This window comes from Channa argus, chromosome 4 (genome assembly GCF_033026475.1).
Source record: "Channa argus isolate prfri chromosome 4, Channa argus male v1.0, whole genome shotgun sequence".
Lineage (NCBI taxonomy): Eukaryota > Metazoa > Chordata > Actinopteri > Anabantiformes > Channidae > Channa > Channa argus.
In genome coordinates this window covers 24,165,316-24,186,731 of record NC_090200.1, presented here as the reverse complement: position 1 = coordinate 24,186,731, position 21,416 = coordinate 24,165,316, and the positions used below count along the sequence as shown (strand labels likewise).

At 38.7% G+C, this 21,416-nt stretch overlaps 2 protein-coding genes across 10 annotated transcripts; one reads left to right on the top strand and one right to left on the bottom strand.

The window, feature by feature from the left end:
- Window positions 1–426: 426 nt before the first annotated feature.
- On the top strand, window positions 427–15,169 carry phaf1 (phagosome assembly factor 1). 3 transcript variants are annotated; one of them, XM_067500530.1, is made up of 17 exons: window positions 427–713; window positions 1,002–1,730; window positions 1,902–1,984; window positions 2,625–2,708; window positions 3,055–3,098; window positions 3,927–4,006; window positions 4,144–4,238; window positions 5,879–5,976; window positions 6,184–6,296; window positions 6,534–6,667; window positions 6,741–6,824; window positions 7,309–7,391; window positions 7,566–7,609; window positions 7,709–7,758; window positions 8,290–8,348; window positions 8,492–8,564; window positions 8,897–15,169. In XM_067500530.1, the coding sequence occupies exons 2-17, from the start codon at window positions 1,667–1,669 to the stop codon at window positions 8,990–8,992; spliced, it is 1,284 nt and encodes a 427-aa protein (XP_067356631.1). In that variant the 5' UTR covers window positions 427–713; window positions 1,002–1,666; the 3' UTR covers window positions 8,993–15,169. The 3 variants fall into 3 exon arrangements, with proteins under 3 accessions (XP_067356631.1, XP_067356632.1, XP_067356630.1); XM_067500531.1 differs by having other exon boundaries at window positions 427–1,730; window positions 5,912–5,976; XM_067500529.1 differs by having other exon boundaries at window positions 427–1,730.
- Window positions 15,145–20,983, bottom strand: b3gnt9 (UDP-GlcNAc:betaGal beta-1,3-N-acetylglucosaminyltransferase 9). Of its 7 annotated transcripts, none has more exons than XR_010914118.1 (7): window positions 19,835–20,807; window positions 19,628–19,747; window positions 18,697–19,044; window positions 17,491–17,732; window positions 17,132–17,387; window positions 16,661–17,056; window positions 15,145–16,412 (listed from the first exon to the last, which is right to left on the bottom strand). XR_010914118.1 is itself a non-coding variant. In XM_067500522.1 (7 exons), the coding sequence occupies exons 2-7, from the start codon at window positions 19,940–19,942 to the stop codon at window positions 16,712–16,714; spliced, it is 1,419 nt and encodes a 472-aa protein (XP_067356623.1). In that variant the 5' UTR covers window positions 19,943–20,565; window positions 20,819–20,983; the 3' UTR covers window positions 15,145–16,711. The 7 variants fall into 7 exon arrangements, 6 of the variants coding, with proteins under 6 accessions (XP_067356623.1, XP_067356624.1, XP_067356625.1 ...); XM_067500522.1 differs by adding an exon at window positions 20,819–20,983 and having other exon boundaries at window positions 15,145–17,056; window positions 19,835–20,565; XM_067500523.1 differs by adding an exon at window positions 20,819–20,983 and having other exon boundaries at window positions 15,145–17,056; window positions 19,835–20,383.
- Window positions 20,984–21,416: the final 433 nt, after the last annotated feature.

Sequence of the window (21,416 nt, the reverse complement as noted above, 5' to 3'; positions counted from 1 at the left end):
CTCAACGAAGTACACACACACAAAAGACAAAAAGCTGAAAAAAATGTATACAACCAACTAATATCCTTTAATGTGAAAGTCTTACTGACAAACGTTTTAGGAAGAAGAAACTTGTGCTTTGGATTATGACAAATTACACATATTTAAAAGAATACGTACCTCAACAGCCATAATTTTTGTCTTTTGTTTGTATTCCTTTGTAGTTTTTCTAGAAGACACTGATAGAATTTTTACAAATTTTTTTTATTTAAAATTTTTCTACTAAACAAGGATGGCACCTCAGAAACGAATAATAACCTATCTTAAGAAAAACATGTGCAGCCTACAAATGTGGAAACTTCTAAACGAAGGCTCTCTGTAGCACCTGGATTGGTCGATTATATCAGCTGACCATGACGTCCTTACGTCTCCCTAGAGTTGGCGTCCACCACAGGAAGTTGAATTATCAGCTGATCCTGCTGGCTGTTGTTGATGCCTGAAGTTGCTGTTGTTTGGAGACGGTGTTGCTCTTATCAGCTTCTGACATTGACGGCACATTAAAAACGAGGACTGCACACGGTGGTCATTTACTGGACGAGGAGCTTAAAGTAACAAACGAAGTGTGCTGCAAAGAGGACTTTGTATTTACGCTCTAGCGCCAAGAGAGCTAGCTCCAAAGCTGGAACCTTCGGTGCAAGGAAGAAAGAAAAACAGCAGAAACAGCCGACGGCTTGGTGTGCTTTCTTTGTTTTTGTTCTGAAAGTCTGAATCGCGATATTAATTGTTTTGCTCTTGTTCTTTCTGCACATGCATTATTTATATTTACTTTATAACCATTGTGCAGAAGGCAGCTAGCACATCAGCTAACGTTAGCCAACGGCGCAAAGAAATAACGTTAGTTTTGTTGTAAAATCTTTGACGCTTTCGTAACCGCCCGACTGTGACCGATAACGACAGCTAACACTAAGAATAGACGGGTTTGATCAATTTTTTGTGCCTCTGTTTTTTGTTTTTTTTTTTAGCTGCTTGTCACAGGTTTGGTCGCTCTCTCGGTCCTCTGGAGACACAGGACAAAGCACTGTAGCCGAGCAAGTTTGATGTTCAATCGGTAATTGAAGCCTGTTAGAGACGTGACTGGCTGTTGAGCAAGTTTGACCTCTCTGTTTGTTTATCATGACTTTAAATTGAGTGTATTTAGGTTGTTTTGTATCCGCATCGATTTTAGACCACACAAACAAGTAATAGGTAAACTGACAGCTGGCCTTCTGCGTTTTAGATTTGCTGACAGGTTGCGTAAGTTGTTTGTGTGCAAGCTGTTTGTCTTTGCTGGGAAACCTGTTAAAGTGTTATTTAAAACTTTTATGTGCTTTACTAAGCCTTAGGTTTTTGGCCTCAGGTGGCACTGTGGATATCATTTTACATATTTAACGCAGTTATCAATCATTTTAATGTCAAGAACATATGACATGTGATTCATGTGTTGTTTTTTACTGTAACCCATAGACAAAGTATCTATTTGATGCAATTACCCATGCATTTTATAGGTTTAGAAAAATAAGTAGATAGTTATGAATTAAAATACCCTATTGTAGAAGAGTGTTGTGATCAGGGAGAGACAGGTGGAGAGAAAGGGTCCCTCTGAGGGTCCCATTGTGTCTTGAGGTGAGCTGCACCCTACTACTTGCCAATGCTGGATCTGGAGGTGGTGCCTGAGAGATCACTAGGAAATGAGCAATGGGAATTCGCCTTAGGTGGGTTTTACAATTTATAAAAGCACAATTTATTGAAGAAAAGAATGAGGCTGTGAACCATGCATTAATTTTGCAAGCCACATTTGAATATTGTTCTTTGAATGTGCCTGTTATGCCTGAGAAATACTGTGGCTTTCCTAATTTTTTGTGTCTGCATGTGTTTGCCTTTAGGGATGCCATTGGCCCAGTCCATCTCTATTTTACAGAAACACTGCCGCATCATCAAAAATGTCCAGGTGCTATACAGTGAACAGGTAAGATCTCCAGCTATTTTCATGATGACCTCTGTTTTTTTAATTTAAATTCCCATTTATGTGTACATCTGTACATGAGCAAATAGCAGTTAAAGAACTTGACTTGAGATATGTTGGAGATCATTGAGAAACAGCATTGTCATTACAGTTTTTCCACCACTAAATCTCCTGGTTAATATAGTTCTTACATTTAAAAACAAAATAAATGACCTGTATAAAAATGTTTAAAAAAATATTATATTGATGTATATAAAAAGGATATAGACCTACACACACACACACACACACACACACACACACACACACACACACACACACACACACACACACACACACAATAAATTTTGCCCTAGGCTCAGTAGCTATAAAAAAAACATTTCGGGATTGTTTGTGAAGTGCTTAGGCTCAGATATGAGGTCAATCTCAGGGCAACTGGAATCAGTCCTTTAAAAGGCATTTGTTGTCCATTAAAATATATCTTCAGTACTTTCTGTAAAGTCTTGGTGTATGTCCAATATCCTGTAGGTCATCTTCAAAATCAGCTTATTCTAATTGTTTCTTTACCTATCTGCATATCTGTGCATGCAGGCACATCCCCTTACGTCTCTGTTAATAAGTCTGTTTATCTCCCCCCCTTCAGACGCCACTCAGCCATGACCTCATACTGAACCTGACTCAGGATGGGATTAAACTGCTGTTTGATGCCACAAATCAGAGACTTAAGGTGAAAATTGTGGACTTCAGTTGAGATGAGGGTGGTTAAATTGTGAGCAATATAAAAGAAAAGCTGTACACCAAGCCAAACCAGGACCGTGTGGGCAATAAGACTCAAGCTCTAAGAGATTTGAGATACTCTTACAAAGACATTGTTAGTGTTTCTTAGTGTTTTTAAAGATGCTGCCTGTAAATATATTGGTAAAAATTTCCAAGAATTTCAGTGAATATTGCAAACCAGAGATGGTTTTGGTAACAGCAACTCAAATCAATTGCATAGCTTTGCTCCCATAACTAAGATTTAACACATAACTAATCATTTGCACTTTAACAGTTTATTTCTCTCTGTGTGACAGGTGATTGAAGTGTATGACCTGAGTAAAGTTAAGTTGAAATACTGGTGAGTAGAAATATAATGCCAATAAGAACTTACAGTCAACATAAATCTGTTAAATAACACTTGATGCAGCTAGAGAAAAAATCTTCTCCGCTTTCAGCTTTACAGTGGCTTTTTCTAGAAGCACAAATCTGTAATAACAAGAAGTAGTCATTACACCTCGCTTTGTGCTGTAGATTTAATTTTGAATGGATAAAATTGCCATTTTGTGTCTCCACAAGCTTCTCACAATTATGCAATTCTTCCGGGTGTATGATTTCAAGCATCCATCAGATTGGATAAGAGGTGTTTAAACTTTTCTCTCATCTTAAATATCACCTTTATTATCGGTGACTTCACCAAACTTCAACTCGCTCTCTATGGCTTTAGTTTATTGTATTGACAAACTCCATAGTATGAGCAACAAGATACTGTGAACCGAAGGTTCCTCCAAGTGATGTCATCTGGATCCATTTTTCAGCTAAAAGTAGAGAGATATTTTGATATAGGGATGTTAATGGGAAGTTTAGTGGAATTTATGTACATGTACTACCCGAACTAGTTCAAGTTCAGAATCAGTGAAGGCGTCTTGTAAGTGTACATTAATAGGCAAAATGCTAATTGTATCCATATAAAACAAGTGTGCAAAAAAATGAAGGTTCTGAATTCTTTCTGTGGTCACATTATGTAGCTGTTGAATGTACTGTATACAGTATATTATGTTGCCTTTGAGACCATGGCAAGTCACTGCTGCTGTTCACAGTCACACTTTAAGACTTGTTAATGTGTGTGTGTGTGTGTGTGTGTGTGTGTGTGTGTGTGTATGTATGTATGTATGTGTGTCTGTCTTAGTGGAGTTCATTTCAATTCTCAGGCCATTGCCCCCACAATAGAGCAAATTGATCAGTCATTTGGAGCCACGCACCCTGGAGGTACATTCCAAAGCACAGAATATTTGTTTGCACAAATTTCTTAACACCCCATAAATGAGAAGGTACAGTTTGCGAAAACACAGACACATTCATTGAATGTACTGAAATAATTTTTTTCTCTACCATTGGCCCTATAGTTTACAATGCTGCCGAGCAGTTGTTCCATCTCAACTTTCGAGGACTGTCTTTCTCTTTCCAACTGGACTCATGGAATGAAGCTCCAAAATACGAGGTGAGAATTTGATTGACTATCCTGTCAGCATCCTAAATAAGAGCTGAGTGGTCATTTCTTTATGTCCTATAGGATTTAGAGCAGCCTTCTGATTTAGTGAATCCCCTTCATATCGACAAGCTGAGGTCAAGCCCTCAGCCCCCTGTCATCCTGATGGTGCTTTAATAAATAATGCATGGATGTCAGTTACACAAACCACATAGAGAAGTGATCATCATCCAGCTTAAGCGTGCAAAACATTTGTGGGCGATTTGCTTGAACACCAAAATAATAGATCTCAAGAATGCACCAGATGTTAATTTCTGTCGTTTATAGCTGAGATGTCAAAGGCTTGTTGCAGTGTTATGTAAGCAGGAAAAATCTGACAGCAGGAGGGAGTCTAGAGACTCAGGTTAGCTCAGGAACAGGATTTAATAATTCAGTTCTCCCAGACAAGATAGACTCACAACAGCTAACCATTTTTCAAGAATAAGCAAAAACTGCATGCTTACATGTACTTTGTGATAATAGTACAAAGTACTATAATCCCAAGCCCCTGGGGGATTTTGGTTTGATGCTTGAATAATTAGTCCTAAGTGGATGTTTTGGGTTCTGCTTGTCCATCTGCTCTGCTGTTTTAAAGTAGTTATGTCTTTAATGCTCCCTTCCACTGGTTTACCTTAGTTGACTTTGTATCCAACTGATTATCACCTTGATGAAAGCAGGATTTACTGCGGGACTTATGTATAAGGCTGGATTTGTTCATCTATGTGTATCTAATAAACTGCCTTCATTGTGTGTATATATGTTGTAATAACAGTGTAGTCTGTTTTGCTTCTTTGATGGTTATGGAGAATTCACTCTTATGGCAACTTGTACTCAATCCTCATACATAGCTCAGTTGCAAACGCAATAGTTTTAGTCATTATAATGGCTGTAGATTTTTTTCCTGTTGCCCTTCTGAAGTTCACAGTGTTGTACGTTCTAATCTCTTTACTTTGTGTTTCTGTTTTTAAAGAATATTTCTGACCTAAAGCAACTGTTCCTTTTCTATTCAGGTGAAAAAATCTCCTCCAGAAACATTTGAAGATAATACATGCAAATCAATAAACTTTTGTGTCTGATGGTTTTTCCTGAAAACAGTTCAATTACCTGCTTAAAATTTTTTTTAAATGACATATATGCCTCCTTGCTCATTAAAGAAATGACTATCCAGTTATTTTTCATCTTAAATATGCAACTACTGGATAAACAATGTGAAAAAGTGATTACACATTTGCAAGAGAATACTTCTGCTAAGAAGGACTGGGCAGCTGTAGCTCAGTTGGTTAAGGCAGTTGTCCACGGACCACAGGGACCACAGGGCCACAGGGTCAGTGATTCAATCCCCGGTCCTAGACACTGACACTGAACCATTCCCCTCCCCAGCTGTGTAGTGCCGTTCCAAGCCCGGTATAAATTGGGGAGGGTTGTGTCAGGAAGGGCATCCAGTGTAAAAACTGTGCCAAATCAACATGCGGACAGTGATTCGCTGTGGTGACCCTGAACCCACAGGATAAGCTGAAAGGACCAAAAAATATATATTCTGCCATGCTAAGAAGAAACAAAGACACACAGTATATACCAACCCTGTACTACTCCCAGTTGTTTTGCCTTGGCAGCCTAACTTTGCCCTGGGTTTGGCCTCCCTGCAGATTCCACATGGGGCCATGGTCAAGAGGATGCACATCTACACTGGTAACAACCTCCAAGAAACGAGGTAACACAGCATTATTATTGTTCATGATGGTAGTTATTTTGTTATAGTTTCTGGTTTATTTTATTGGTCATTAAACACAATCATAATGCTCGCATGTTGCCGAAAGAGAAAATAATCTTATTCCACATAGTAAAATAACTTCTCAGAGCCAAAATGAAAGAGAAGGAACAGTAAAATGAATACACACTCTCCTCTCTCTGTCCTCAGAGCTCCTGTGATGCCGTTGGCTTGTTTTTTTGGCAACATCTATGCAGAGTGTGTGGATGTTCTGAGAGATCAGGCTGGGCCTCTGGGGCTCAGACTCCGCCTTCTCACTGCAGGTAGAGTACGTGTTGTAAAAATATGGCATATGTGGACAATGCACATATTTTGAACCCTTTTATACATTTGTGTATCACAGTACTTGTCACCAGTTGCACTAAATGTAGTGCCACTCTAGATTTTTCTATCTATATGTAATCTTTGTAAGGATAATTGCATACTTAGCTCCAGACACCTATGTTTTGAGTATTTTCCTGTGATTTCTTTACCTGCTGTTTTTTGTTTTTTTTATGCAGGTTGTGGCCCCGGTGTAATGGCTGATGCTAAAGTGAGGTCTTTAGAGAGGAGCATCTTCTTTGGAGATTCTTGTCAGGATGTTCTGGGTGCTCTGGGTTCACCACATAAAGTCTTCTACAAGTCTGAGGACAAGGTACGAAGTCTTGCACTGCATGTTTTCTTGTCATGCATTTATTGTCACGTAATGTTTTATTTGTTTATTTTAGATGAAGATCCACTCTCCGTCGCCTCACAAACAAGTCCCTTCAAAATGTAACGATTACTTCTTCAACTACTTCACGCTTGGAGTGGTACGTAAGCTCAACCTTAGCTTGATTGCATTAATCCTATGTTTGTATGTTTGTACTTTTTAGGGCATATTTTTAAGTAGTTTGTGTTTTCAGTCGTGGTTCACAAAAATATCCTCTTACCCGGTATCTTGGACCAAATTGCTGTCTAATATAGGCCTGTGTTTGTATGGTATTTGCTTCTAAATATATTTTAGTCCGTGACACTTTTTGGGGTCAATATCTATTTCCCAGACCTGTTTGGGTAATCTGGGCTAGGAAAGTAAACAATAAGAAATAGTCTGTCCCTCAGAGACCACTGTTTAGATTCTCTGAAGTTGAAGTCTAAGCTTTACTGTTCGGTTTCAAAATATAAATGGGTGTAGGCGGGTATACCCGTCTCTATTTGCACTTGCCTGCTGTTTGCGGTAGATATGACTGTGGCCAGCTGTTCTGCTTCAACATATGGCACAAAAACAGCATTGACACCGGTGTTTTTATTTTTCAGGATATCCTGTTTGACTCGACAACTCACTTGGTTAAGAAGTTTGTCCTCCATACCAATTATCCCGGACATTACAACTTCAATATGTAAATATGTTGTTGGCGTGTATTCTTTTTCTCTACCTTACTAGTCTTTGTCTACCACAGTTAATGACTCCAGAGCTGATTTTATGCTATACTTTAGCATGTTCTCCTCTACTGTTGCATTTGTGAGTTACTTAAATTGTTTGGTTTATGATAAGGTTTTTTGACTCATTACAGATATCATCGATGTGACTTTAAGATTCCATTAGTCATTAAGAAAGGTGAGACAGTTTTCACACCCAAATCTGTCAATAAAACATTTTTATAATCCTGTTGTCATTCAAAGTAACTTTCTCTTGTTTTGATATGTTTGACTTCAGAGGGACTTGATTCTCAGACAGAAGACTGTGTGTTAACCACCTACAGCAAGGTCAGTTCCACACAGAACTTACAATGATCAGCCACAAACTTTATTTGGTTGTAATGTTGCACTGAAGAGAGGTCAGCATGGGTAAAGTGTATAACTGGCTGTGGCCGACAGGTGTCAGAACACACGGTGTATCACAGCTTGATGAGTAGCTGCAGACTGACCCCTGTCCACCACCACAAAACCACCAGGTGGTGTTAATGTAATAAGTTATTAGTGTATATGAACATCATATACATCATCATTCACTAGGTGACAATGTTCTGTGAGTGTATGTATATATGTGTAAATATATATGTGTATATATATATATATTATATATTTATGTGTGTGCTCGCTGGGTTTAGTTAAAAGGCGATACAGCATTTTAATCCATACTCCAACCTCCATCTCCTGTCTGACACCGTGTATTGATCCATTGGAAACAGCAACAGCAGTATTATGTTTCTTTTAGTCTGGACAGCTACCTACTTATTTCATACCAACCTTCTGATTAAAGTCTGTGTTACATGTTACCTTTTGTTTTTCTGTCAGTGGGATCAGATTCAGGAACTGCTGGGTCACCCTATGGAAAAACCCGTAGTACTGCACCGGTAAAGTCCATTTATACGCACAGATGCAGTAAAACAGATCACATTACTGCACAATTGTTTCAAAAGTCAAAGGTCTCATCTATCTTATTTTTATAGTAAAGTCAACATTATTCAAATTTGTATTTTCTCTCACTTATCACCAGGTCCTCATCTGCCAACAACACAAACCCCTTTGGCTCCACTTTCTGCTTTGGACTCCAGAGGATGATCTTTGAGGTAAGAACACTGTCTCTGTAGCTGTAATTAGCATTAGGATGTGTTCAGTGTGTACAAATATAGTTACCATACAGTACACAAGCGACCTGACAGGACACATTGCACTGAAATAGCTTACCTTCTTATCTTAACCACTATCAAGATTTGTAGAGACATGGCTGCTGTATCAATTACTTTTTTTTTTTAACAGTGTCAACAATTCAAAATGCTATAAATAGCATAGCATTATATGCTTAGACTAAAATAACTAAAATCATAAATATGCAATTAAAATAATTTTGTCTTCATAGAGTTGTGGTTGTTTTAGACATGGACTCTGTTTTCTTCCTTAGGTGATGCAGAATAACCACATAGCATCAGTGACCCTCTATGGTGCTCCACGGACCACCAGTCAAACCCGACCTGAGTCCAGTAGTTGTTCCCACTGAACAAGTAACCAGAACCACATTTCATACTGGCCTTTCCGTGATCTAGTACCTCTACTCATTTCACTTAACCAGACCCAGACTCCAACCCGACCTTACACAGTAAAAAAAATGAATTCTCGCCCAGCTTAAATGCTACACATTGAAGAGAAACACAAGATAACGCTGAAACAACCAAATCAAATCAACATTAATCATTTTGTCCTTGTGGGTCCTAAGAGACACTCTTCCAATTAGAGGCACCCTGCTTGTCAGCACTCAACCCAACCTAGACCATACGAAGACGGTGACCAGGATTATGTGACATGGTCGTATTGCGCTTTGGAATAAAACCTGTCAAACTACTTCATAGTTGTGTGGAAAAATCAGAGCAGTGCTGCAAATTAACATAGTGATGAAATTTGCATTCTGCTAGAGCTTTTTCCTGTTTTCATCCAGTACCTGCATTTGCCCAGGATCAATGCTGAAGAGTTTGCCCACACTGCAGTTTGGATACTGTGATAAGATGTAAAGGCAGCCCATGAATGACAACAACCTCCATCATGTTGAGGTAGTGAGAAATGGCATCTTAATATCTGCAGCAAATCTCTAACTGTTTAACATTGAACTTACAGTTGAATCTTAAATCAAACTTTGTCTGACGGAAGGAAAACACATCAACCAACCACACTGCCAGCTTAACTAGTACCACCTGTCTTCCTGCCACAGCTTCACAAACACACCCAACTAGCTCAGTCAAAGCCTAAACCACAAGAACCAAACCAGCCCACACAAGAGCCACCAGAAGCTGCAGAGGACTGTAAACAAAAACTGTGAAAAAATGATCAAAATCCAGTTTTGTCATAAGTGAAGAACCAAACACTCAGGGTTTGGAGAAAGAGTTATCCAGAACTTAACCTACTTAGTGGCTGTTCCAAGCAGGTGTGAAGCATTGAACGCAAACGCCCACATTTACTTCCCTTGATTTATCATTATCCTCTTCATCTTTTTTCAGTAGTGTCCACACACACACAGACACAAGAACATTTAACAATGTTAAACACTCTATTAACCAAAATCCAAAGCTGCAAAAAACAGCAGCTGGGGATTTTGGCATGTCTGGCTCCTTGCTTGCACACATGCCCACATTTACATAAAGGAGCATGCTGTTTTTTGAAATTAAATTTCAACAGACTTGAATTCAAGCACACAGCATTTCAGTCCTTTCTCTAGTACAGTATGCTCTCGTGCATGTCTCATACACGAGAGCTTTCCAATAAGCCACACAAACGAAATAAGCAGGCATGACACAAGGATTTGCATGAACTTGGCAAAGACATTTCTCAGTCTGAGGAGACTTATTACAAGCACAAAATTGCAACCTGTTGCCATTTATTTGATCCAGCATGTTGTAAGGGGCTTAGATAGATACACCGTTTCTTTATTTTATTACTGCCCTGTTTCACTCATTCACACCTTGCCTGTTTTCATTGTGTTATTTTTTTAAAATCAAATTTTTACATGGGCACTAATGCACACATTTTTACTTCATTGGTTCATTGCACCTGGTCCTCAGAGATGAAGTTGTGGAGAAAGTTGGGGAGATAGTGGGGGTTGTGTGTGTTTATGTATATGTGAAGGTGTCATCCAGCCATATGTTTGGACAGAGCAGATGTTCCTTTGTTTGGTACATCATTTTCACTCTGTGTATTTATCTCTACAGCTGAATATTAATGCATTGCTATTCACCCTTGAGCCATGTTTGCATTCATTTCTTTGTTGAATTGCCAAACGCTACAGCCAAAGATGTTTCAGGATAACTTAATTTGATCTGCTGACATTATCATTGTAATCTCTTGTCTAAACTTGTCCTATGGAGAGAGTCATGTGTGGCACTTTTCATAATGTAAGTTTTGCTTTAAACTACAGGTCATTTCTGTGGTGAAGCCTCTAAATTAAACTCCTGGTCTCTGAAACTGCTGACAGTAATTACACCAGATGGGAATAGCTGTGTCCAGCCTATGTATCATCTGGATTTGGTTACAGCTAGAGACACAATGTTATTGGAAAGCAATGAAACAACTAGTGTTAGTGTCTAATTGTAAAGCAGTTATTGTTTTTAGATGGCTGCAATTTAAAGAATTACGTTTGTGTCTTTGCGGATTCAGTACATTTTACATTGGTCATTCCTTCACGATAACATCTGACTGCAGGTTGCATCTTCGCCCTACCGAAAAGCATTAGGGACACTATACAATTTTATAGTATTAATTTGAATACATTCTCTTGTATTTTCCCTTGATAGTGATGGCATATTTTTATTTTTTTATTTTCAACAATGAAAGCACCAGAGTTGAAGGCAGGGCCCAAATAATTGTCGTAATGTAAAAAGTACTTGAACAGAAACAAATTGATAAACAAAGCAGAAATTTTGGGGCAGCATTTTAAAGGCAGGTGGCAAAAGGAAAAAAAGTTTTTGCTGCAGGTCAGGGGTGGTGTTAACTAACAACTCTTATTGTACAACCCTAATTCCAAAAAAGTTGGGACAATGTGTAAAACGTAAATAAAACAGAATGCAATGATTTGCAAATCTCATCAACCCATATTTTATTCACATTAGAACATAAACAACATATCAGGTGTTGAAACAGACTTTATACTATTTCATGGAAAATATTAGCTCATGAATTTGATGGCATCAACACAACTCACAAAAGGTGTAACAGGGCGATGTTTGCCGATGTGTACCATCCTCTGTTCTTTTAATGACCGTAAACATCTGGAAAGTAGATGGGAGCATATGTTGCGCTAAAACCTTTATATATTTTTCAGCATTGATGGTGCCTTTCCAGATGTGTAAGCTACTCACACCATAGGCACTAATGTACCCCCATACCATCAGAGATGCAGGCTTTTGAACTGTCTGCGGATAACAAGCTGGATGGTCCCTCTCCTCTTTAGTCTGCAGGATATGTCCATGGTTTCCAAAAAGAATTTTAAATTTTGATTGATCTGCCTCAGACCATTTTAAATGAGCCTTGGCCCAGAGAACACAGTGGTGTTCTCTGGGATCGTGTTCACCTATGGCTTCTTCTTTGCATTATTTAGCTTTAACTAAAATTTGTGGATTGATAAGGAAACCATGTTCACAGACTATTTAGCTTTAACTAAAATTTGTGAATTGATAAGGAAACCATGTTCACAGACAAGTGTTCCTGAGCCCATGCAGTGATGTCCAGTAGAGAATCATGCCTGTTTATAATGCAGTGCAACCTGAGGGCCCAAAGATTACACTCCCCGACTTTGCCCTTGTCCCTTACGCACAGAGATTCCTCCTGATTCCTCCAATTTTACGTTCAGGAACATTTTTCTGAAATTGTTCCACAATTTCACAGATTGGTGCACCTCTGCCCATCTTTATATTCAAGAGGCTCTGCCTCTGAAATGCTCCTTTTATACCCAGTCATGTTACTGACTTGTTGCCAATTTACCTTTTAATTAGCGAATTAGTATTCAAAGTCTCCACATGTTCTTGATTTGCAGCAATTACTTTTCCTATTTTTGTTGCCCCTGTTTCAACTTTTTTGGAACTGGGGTAGTACTTTTTGCTAGGATCTTAACAACTCGAACTGATTATATTTGAGTAATGGACACATTTTTAACCCATTGAAAGGGCATCGGAATATCTTGTAGATTGTGATCAGCACCCATTACAAATACACTTGCCAACAAATTACACCAGGTTTTAACAAAAAAAACTAAATTCAGCATGAATTCAGAAGCTTATATATATATAAAGTGTTTAAATCAAAGGTAATTATATGGGCTTGTCTGAGAAATATGGTATTAGGGCCCTGATGCTTATAGTGTTTGTGGTGATGTACAGAGGTTGTAAATAGTTGCACTGCTTCTGGTGTTCTGTAACACCTACACTGTCCTCTTTACATGTTTACAAAGTATATCAATATTCCCTCCTTGTTTCTGATTATATTTAAAACTCAGGCGGAGGCTTTTGGTCACGACCAGCTTACAATCAATGGAATGTTGTTTTTTGTCTTTTTTTTCTGTACTAGACCACTCACTCAGTATTTTCATGCGCAGCGCTTAATGCTCAAGGCTGTGATGAAACAGAAATGCTTTAGCTCAGCTTTGCTTAAACTGCACAAAATCTCTCTCTCTCTCTCTCTCTCTCTCTCTCTCTCTCTCTCTCTTTCTCTCTCTCTTTCTTTCTTTCTTCTCTCCCCCCCCCCCCCCCCACACACACACACACACACATCCTACACAGTTGGACTAGAAGAGAGCGCAGATAGAGATGGCTTTTGTAGAATGGACGGAATCTGATTTGGAGTCTAGGTTTGACATGTTGCTAGATTTAGATTTCATGTTTACATTATAAAAAAACATCTCTTTGGCCACAGTTTTCTTGTATCTAAGATTCCTCCTGAAGTGACGTGATATGATTTCTGAAGCCAGGAGAGATTAATGTTCCACATCTTACCTTTTTCTTTTTTTAAGATACTGGGACCCCCAGTACCTACAAAATGTTTGAATTCCAGCAAAATTGTGCCTCATCTCCCACCGAGCCTGTCTTTGACTTTTATCTCCCTTGTAAAAAGAAATCTCCTTGTACATACAATTTAAGAATGCATTTTACCTGCATCATTGTACTGTGTGTGTGTGTGTGTGTGTGTGTGTGTGTGTGTGTGTCATTGAGCATTAGAAACAGGCTAACGTGGTATTATGGCCATCTCAAGTCATTTTAGTTTTCTTGTTACCTAAAGGTAAAGACATTTTGGGTTGGGTTTCCTAAAACAAGGATTTGGTTCTTTATTTTTGTATTTGTTTTTTTGCTAATCGAAAAGACTCAATTAAGGTGGAATATATCCTTTTAGAAATGGGTTTCTATTAAAAATAAGTTTAATAAAGTAGCTGCACAGAAAATTTGACTGACTTTAATTAAAGCCTAAAAAAACTATTATCTTTTCCCCTCTATTCTATGCTGGATTTGAATACATTTCAATAAATTGTTGGAGAACTCAGTGCTAACTTTGAGCTTTGATCTGTAGAAAGTACATCGGTCAAAGATAACAGCAAAATTGCGATCCTTTTTTGGGTAAATCCCCATGAAGGCTACATTGTTAAGGGAAACTGAGCCCAGGAATCTGGAACCCGGTTTTGGTAAACCCACCCAGCACTACAGATGGTCAGTGCCGTGATGATGCTATGTTGTCAAGAGAGACTGAGAGAAGAGCTGTAGGGTGCTGGGTTTTCATTTCTCACCCAAACTCAGGTGGACTTATCGCATCCTATCGCTGATTAGTTTTTTGTTTTTTTGGTTCTTTTTTTTTTTTTTAGAAAAACAAGTGAAAACTCAGAAATGGATCTCTGTGTGGAGATTAAATTTCACCTGTTTTATTATTTCATCGATTGGAGGAATGAGTGATTGTCATAATCAAAAAGATCAACAGCTTTCAGCCACAGTGGAATGTGATCCACACATTGATTTGGCATGAATTTTTACCCCGGATGCTCTTCCTGCTCTACCCTCCCATTTTTATCCGGGCTCGGGACCGCCACCCAGGTGGCTGGGTGGGGCCACACGTGGTGGTGGGATTTGAAGCCACTGCCTTCTGCATCCCAACCCAATACTCTACCACTGAGCCACAATCAGATTGTTGGAATTTATAATAGACAGCATCGCTTAAGTGTAAAGAAAATCTCATATTAATGCTTTGTATTGTCTGTTCTTGGCATCATATAATCTGTTGCCCATCTCCCTTATTCTTGTCAGAATATTTTTGTGGACTCATTTTAAGCCCATTTCTGGAAATAGGGCAGGTATACGTAATTAAAACTTGTTAAATTCATTGGAATGTGGCATTTTTATATTTTGAATACTATAACTTTGTGTATGAAAAAATATGTAGATTTATTCAGCATGTCCACTGAAAATGGCAATAACAATAACATTTAGTGCAAAGAGAAGGATTAGGTTGACTGAAAGCTTTGCTCCAGCAAAATATATGGACGGTGTTTGATGATGGCTGTTGACATGAGTGACTGCTGTGCACTCTAACAACTCCAATACAACATTTGGATGTTAATGAAATCAAATGCTCACTGTTCTTTGACATCAAAGTTCATTGTCTGTGTGTGCAACCAGGAAATTAAAAAATAATAAAAATGTGGATGTGAAAAAGATCAAGAGAGTTTTATTTGAATCATGAATCTCAAAGTTAAATTGCATGTTTGGTATTTAACTTGAGCCATAAACTGAACCTCATCATCTATAAGGTGTTTGTATGCTTGTCATGAACAACTTTGTTGAGATAAGGTAAATATTGATCCTCTAAACATTTTCTCTCCCACTCAACTCTGTTTCTAGTTTATTCTAAAATGTTTTTGTTTTGTTTGTTTTTTTAATACACTTTGAATTATTGGTTTCACTATTATGAAAGAAAGTGAGTAAAATTAGCAAATAATGAAACTTTCATTAATTGCTAATTTTACTTAGGAACCACAAAAGATTCTCTGGGTTTCTGGGTTATTAAGCTCAACATGAATGCATAGAAATCAGCAATGGGTCATGCAAACAGTATCATATCAGGTAACCCTGTGTGTCACAGAACCTCCAGAGAGGCGGTCTGGGAAAACATAATAGATGAAGGAAGGTAGTTAACATTGACTTCTCTGTTGATGCTCTAAAAAAAACTTTATAACAAAAAGCATATTCGGGATCTAAATTCAAATGAGCAGTTGATACTCAGAAACTTGCAGACCTAGAAGTTATAGTCATTAATAAATTGAAAATGCAGTATCTGAATATCTTTAAGTTCTAACTCTTTTTTTTTTTTAGAATGCTGTCTTTAAGAATTCTAAGAAAAAATGTCATTCATTTTGCACGCATTTTGTCATAATGGCAGAAAAATGTCATGGTGATGCCATCTGAAAAAGGGCATGAAAACTAATGGTCATATAAATCCATCTAGATCTCCAGTCGTGTTTTGCTTTTGAAATGCATTCGAATAGGTTTATAAATCTTGCAGCATTTTGACTGTGAACTATTAACATAAACAAAGTATGAAGAATTTTAAAGAAAAATACTATTATACAAATCAAAGTCATAAGAATTAAAGTTAAAGTTTACGTGAAAGAACACAAGCTGGACTTTTCCAGACACACTGAGCAGAGGTTTTGTTTATTTGTGTGTGTGTCTTTGTGTGTGATGTAAGGTCCCAGCTGGTTCCCCCTGTACAGCTGGTTTTCGTTTGAGGTTCATTTGTTGTTCCTCCAGGGAACAGATAATCCAACTGTCCCATTTCTGCTTCAATCCAGCATTAGGAAGAGGGAAACGTCCCTACTCTTCTCTTCTCACATGAGAGCCTGAACAGAACGCCAAACCATCTTCCCAGTAAGCCCAGTCTTTTCCAGTCTAGGCTGGGCACTGTGTCAACCGAGAGAGAGATAGAAGTCATCACACTCCTCTGTGCACAACATAAAATAATAGCTCTGATGGCTAAATTCTCTTTAGGCTTCCTAACTGAACAATCTGAACCAAATTTGATCTTAGCCAGTTCATTTCCTCAAAGATCATTTCCCCAGCCTCTAGGAAAAAGTCTGAGATGATTCAACTGTGCTTTTGAACACATCACAGGCCTTTCAAATTGCCAACAGATCCTATATTTTGCCTACTTTGTAGCCGCAAGGGCTTTTGTAGATCCAACTTGACGTGAAGAAAAACCTCTAATGCGCGGTAAAGATCTGCTTTTCACCATAGTCAATCTCCCCTTCTATTGTATGTCCCATCTTCTCCTTCCACTTAAAAGGCCAGGATGTTGGACTTGTCCTGTTCCGGCAGCTCAGTTTGGGATCATGCAGAAGGTTCCACATCAGCCAGATCTGAGGAACACTGAGGCTGTGAACAACCATGAGCTCTCGGTAGAAACAGGGATCAAATGTCTGAAGGTGGGGAGCAGCAGAAGGTCGGGGAATTCCAAAGGTTCGAAAGCCCTGGTGCCGTGATGGTTTGACGCCAATCAGCTGGAGGCACATTCCCAGAAAGACGTCATCAATTGGGAACAACTCCACCTAACAGAATTACAATAAAATCATTGTAAATCTCTAAAAACACAAATACAAACATGCTAAAACTTGTTTAAGTACCTGTTGACAGGCTGAGCTAAGTCTCCTAGCTGTATGTCCAGACATGACAAATCCTCCTCCTCCAGCATAATTTGGGTACAAACCCCCTCCATACATAAACTCTGGCACGTAGTACTTGGAACTGCGCCGGCGAATGGGTTTAGCATGGATAATAATATCACCAACAAACAGATCCTCTTCTGGCTTTACACCTTGTAGCATCTCCAGTATGTTTTCCACATTAACGTACACATCGGCATCACCCTTGAAGATAAACCTGCATGAGAAAAGAAAACAGGTAAAGCATTAGCTACAGTAGGAGTCACATACTTTGTGGCTTAAAATCAGATCAACTTTACTTTAACTTTATTAAAACTGACTTGACATCAGGGCAACTGCTGTTGACCCACAGCAGGAAATGTGTTTCCTTCAGTGTCAGATTGAAGAACGTGTCCTCAAAGTCCCACAGCAAGATATCCCCAAACATTTGACTCTCATAGGTCAGGAGTTGCTCCCACAGAGGCAGAGCAGTTCGATTCCTGGGAACCCCCAAGAGGAAAACAGTACGAATGGATACGTCATATTGGAAACGTCCCTCCTTACCCCATGTCCGACGTACCACCTAAAAGAATTAAGAGCGTAGAGAAACATATTAGCTTTAATTACCATTAGCATTTACACATTAATTTATTGATTAGGCTGTGTCTTTGGAGTCTAGTATTATATATTCCACCCCCACCCCCCTGTGGCTCTAAAACTAATTCTTCATTGTGTTCACAAGGTAGATGCTAACTTAATAAATGCGGCCACTTTATTTATTTTATATGGGCTGTTAAATACTCATTAACGCAAATATCTGATCAGCCAATCATATGGCAGCAGCTCAGTGCATTTAGGCATGTAGAAATGGTCAAGACTTCCTGATGTTCGAACCAAGCATCATTGGTGGCAGAAAGCCATTTCCGATGATTTTTGCTGATATTCTCTATAGACTGTGAATTCTTAGTCATCCAGGTTTGGTTATCCAGAGAGTGAATCATGTCAACTGGTGTCATGATTCACTCTTCGGATAATCATCTTTAAGATTAACAGACATATTCTTTGCACACTTTGGGCCTCTTTTTACCAATTGTCTAAATGCCACAGTATTGTTCCTGACCATTTCCATCCTTTTATGGCCACTGTGCACTGATGTTCTAATTGATACTTTCAGTGTGATAACATGCCATGTTACAAAGCTAAAAGAATCTGGTTTCTTAAACATGACACTGTACTCGAATGACCTTCAGAGTGAGCAGAAATAAATTTAATAGAGTGCCCAAATCATGTGTATGAGCTGGAGATTTGCATCACGGATGTGCAGTCAACAAATCTGCAGCAACTGCATGATCCTGCCATCTCAATATGGACCAAAATCTCTTAGGAAGTTTCCAGCAAGTTGTTGAATCTATGCCACAAAGTATGGCTGTTCTGAAGGCAAAAGGGGGTCCAACTAGGTACTACTACAAAGTTTACTGTAACTAATACATTATACACATTTATCCACTGTCACAGCAAAGGAAAACATAAAACTGATCATGTTTTACCTGACGCTTATCAAAATCAGCAGCAATAGATTTTACTGCAATGAGCATGTACGGAGCAGTAGTAGAATCTGCATCACTTTTTTCTTCTCCTCCAATGTGACATTTCTGTGGTTGATCTATGAGTAACTTAAAGTTTCTGTTGTCCTTTTCTCTCAGATAGCGCTCAAAGTCAAATGGTGGCATTGTAGGCAGAACATTGCCAGTAGGTTTTGTGGGTGCATTCTTCTGTCGAGACTTGGATTTCCTCTTAGACTTAACATGAGATTTGGACTTGGGCTGAGAGGCTTTAGACTTGGACTGGGACTTGCAAGATGGCAGCTGTGGCTCTGAAGGGCTGGTTGGGGTCTGCTGCATTAAAAAGACATCAGGTGAGATAAAAGGCATTAGTTATAACAAATGTCACCTTAATGAGAATATAGAGTTGCTCACATTTGTTTATGTATGCTTTTCCAAACTTCATAGTGATAAAAAGAAGTGTGAAAAATAAAATTATCCTGTTTGTACTGCCTAATGTTTATCTCTGGCTAGTTGATTTAAAAATGAAACAGCACAGATGGATATTCAACACAAATACAAACAGAATGTGTGTACATATGTGTACACATGCTTTCTACATATGCAGTATGAATATTCATTTGGCGCACAGAGAAACACACACATAGCATTCTGTTTTGCCCTTCACCGCAGCAGCTGACAGTAAGTGAAACACTTGGTCTCTGTGCAAACACAAAGTATTACATCCTTAAGTGTTATGTGAGCTTCTCGAATACTATAAATGAGAAACCAAGCTAACAATGGATAATCTTGAAGCAACTTCAGGTAATCATCCATCACGTTTTTGCTTTTTAGCAAAGCCTAGCATGCCAACACTCTAAAGTGAAATGAACAGCATAATAAACACTACACCTGCTTAAAATAGGTTTTGTCATACCTCTGGAGACTCAAGGCCCATTTTGGCCCTGTTGGTCCCTAGCAGGGTTCGACTAGAGCTGGTAGAGCTGTGGATCTCCAGCTTCCACATAGGTCTATCCCATCCAGAAGAGACCACAACCTGGAAATATGTGTACGACCCACCAGGTCATGTGAAGTAATACATAAATCATAAAACAAATCTCGTAAATGTAGTACAGTGTGATACCTGGTGGGCATAGAGCAGCAGACAGAACAGTATGAGTAGCAGCATTGTGCACATCACATCTCCCTTCACGTAGAGGATTCTCCTCAGCGTTCCCATCTTCCTTGCCATTTTTTTAAAAACATTGACTTCAGGAAAGTACAGAGAAAAAATGCATTTGGACTAAAGTGCTGCAGTTCATCCTGTATCTCACACAGCAGTCGAGACAAGTCAACCAGCTTGATTTGGGTTTGCAGGCAGCTGCAGAATTTGATGTGGGGATTTTCGTTCTTCATCTCAGCAGTATTAAAAGAAATCTCACCCCAAACTTCCCATGTTGTCTGCAAAAATACATCCCCACTTCTTTTTTTGAGTGATCAATCACTGGCTAAAATGAGAAAATCAACCTTAGACAAAAGTGGACCTTGGTGCATGTTACTCATATCACTGGATGTATGTCCACTTTGTCTGTCTCCATCCTGCCCTTGTCTTTAAGCACCAGTAGGTGGGGACAGCAAAGATCTGGGACTGAACTGGGACAAAATGACAAGAAAAAATAACCTAGAAAGTGACCTGAAAGCAAAAAGGCAATGCAATTAAAACATTTAGCTCATTGCTTGCCCTGTCTCTATTCTTTTGGTGTATTTTGGTGGAAAAAACAAAGTTTAAGCTATGATTGTGAAACCCTCTCTCACATCTCTTCCGTCTAAATGAAAAAAAAAAACGTACAATCTGATTTTTCTTAAAAAATGTTCCTGTGGCAAAGAAAACAAAAAATACACAGCCATTTATTTTATTAGTAAATAATGTCTTGGCATTTTTAAAACTGTTCATGTGGTGGCAATACGATGGGTTTAAAGTACTAAATGTACTAAATGCAATTCAGTTGCCCACATTTCAGACATTACATTTTGACAAATGTTTAGCAGATTTTACCTTATGTAAGTTTGTATTTAATACTGACGTATATGCACGACTTTGTGATTAATGCAAGACAGTCAAACTTACCAGACAAGACGGAGGAGGACGAGGAGAAACTGTGTCCTGTCGGAATCCGCTGTGCACACAAACCTTCAAATAAACTGACTGAAACACGGCGCTCAGAGAGAAGATCCAGTCAGAAAACACGAGAGAGAAGCCAGATGTTTCCACGAATGTGTGTGTGTGTGTGTGTGTGTGCAGAAGGGCAGAGGAGACACAACCCCATTGGCTCTCTGCGTTGCTGCGCTCATGTTGCCTTAAAGTGCTGTTGGAAATATGTCACAAAAGGACTGGAGAGAAAAAAGTTTTAATGGAGAAATAGGAGCTAGTGGGAATTCTTGTAGCTCTCAGCTTACATTAAAACTGCATCACCAATGAAACACAGGACAAAAATGATAATTTAAAATTTGAGCTAAAATGGTGAATCAAACTCAAAAAAGTTGGTGAATCAAACTCTAATGAATAAAATCTCAAATCTTTTTTTTCCATTGACTAAAGGCAAATACTAAATGGCAAATACTAAAGGCAACAAACAGTAGCATAACTCTTCTGTGTTATCATTGGGGCTTAACATGATAACTCAATACAACATATATAGCCAAATGTGGAGATATCCAGTTATTGG

Excerpts from the sequence above, each read along its gene's own strand:
- phaf1 (XM_067500530.1), top strand. The coding sequence starts at position 1,667 with ATGCTGGATCTGGAGGTGGTGCCTGAGAGATCACTAGGAAATGAGCAA. Across the intron at positions 8,349-8,491 it reads AAACCCGTAGTACTGCACCG|GTCCTCATCTGCCAACAACA; the intron begins GTAAAGTCCATT and ends ACTTATCACCAG. Across the intron at positions 8,565-8,896 it reads TCCAGAGGATGATCTTTGAG|GTGATGCAGAATAACCACAT; the intron begins GTAAGAACACTG and ends TTTCTTCCTTAG.
- b3gnt9 (XM_067500522.1), bottom strand. The coding sequence starts at position 19,942 with ATGGCAAGGAAGATGGGAACGCTGAGGAGAATCCTCTACGTGAAGGGA. Across the intron at positions 19,045-19,627 it reads TGGGCCTTGAGTCTCCAGAG|CAGACCCCAACCAGCCCTTC; the intron begins GTATGACAAAAC and ends TTTTTAATGCAG. Across the intron at positions 17,057-17,131 it reads TTAGCTCAGCCTGTCAACAG|GTGGAGTTGTTCCCAATTGA; the intron begins GTACTTAAACAA and ends TAATTCTGTTAG.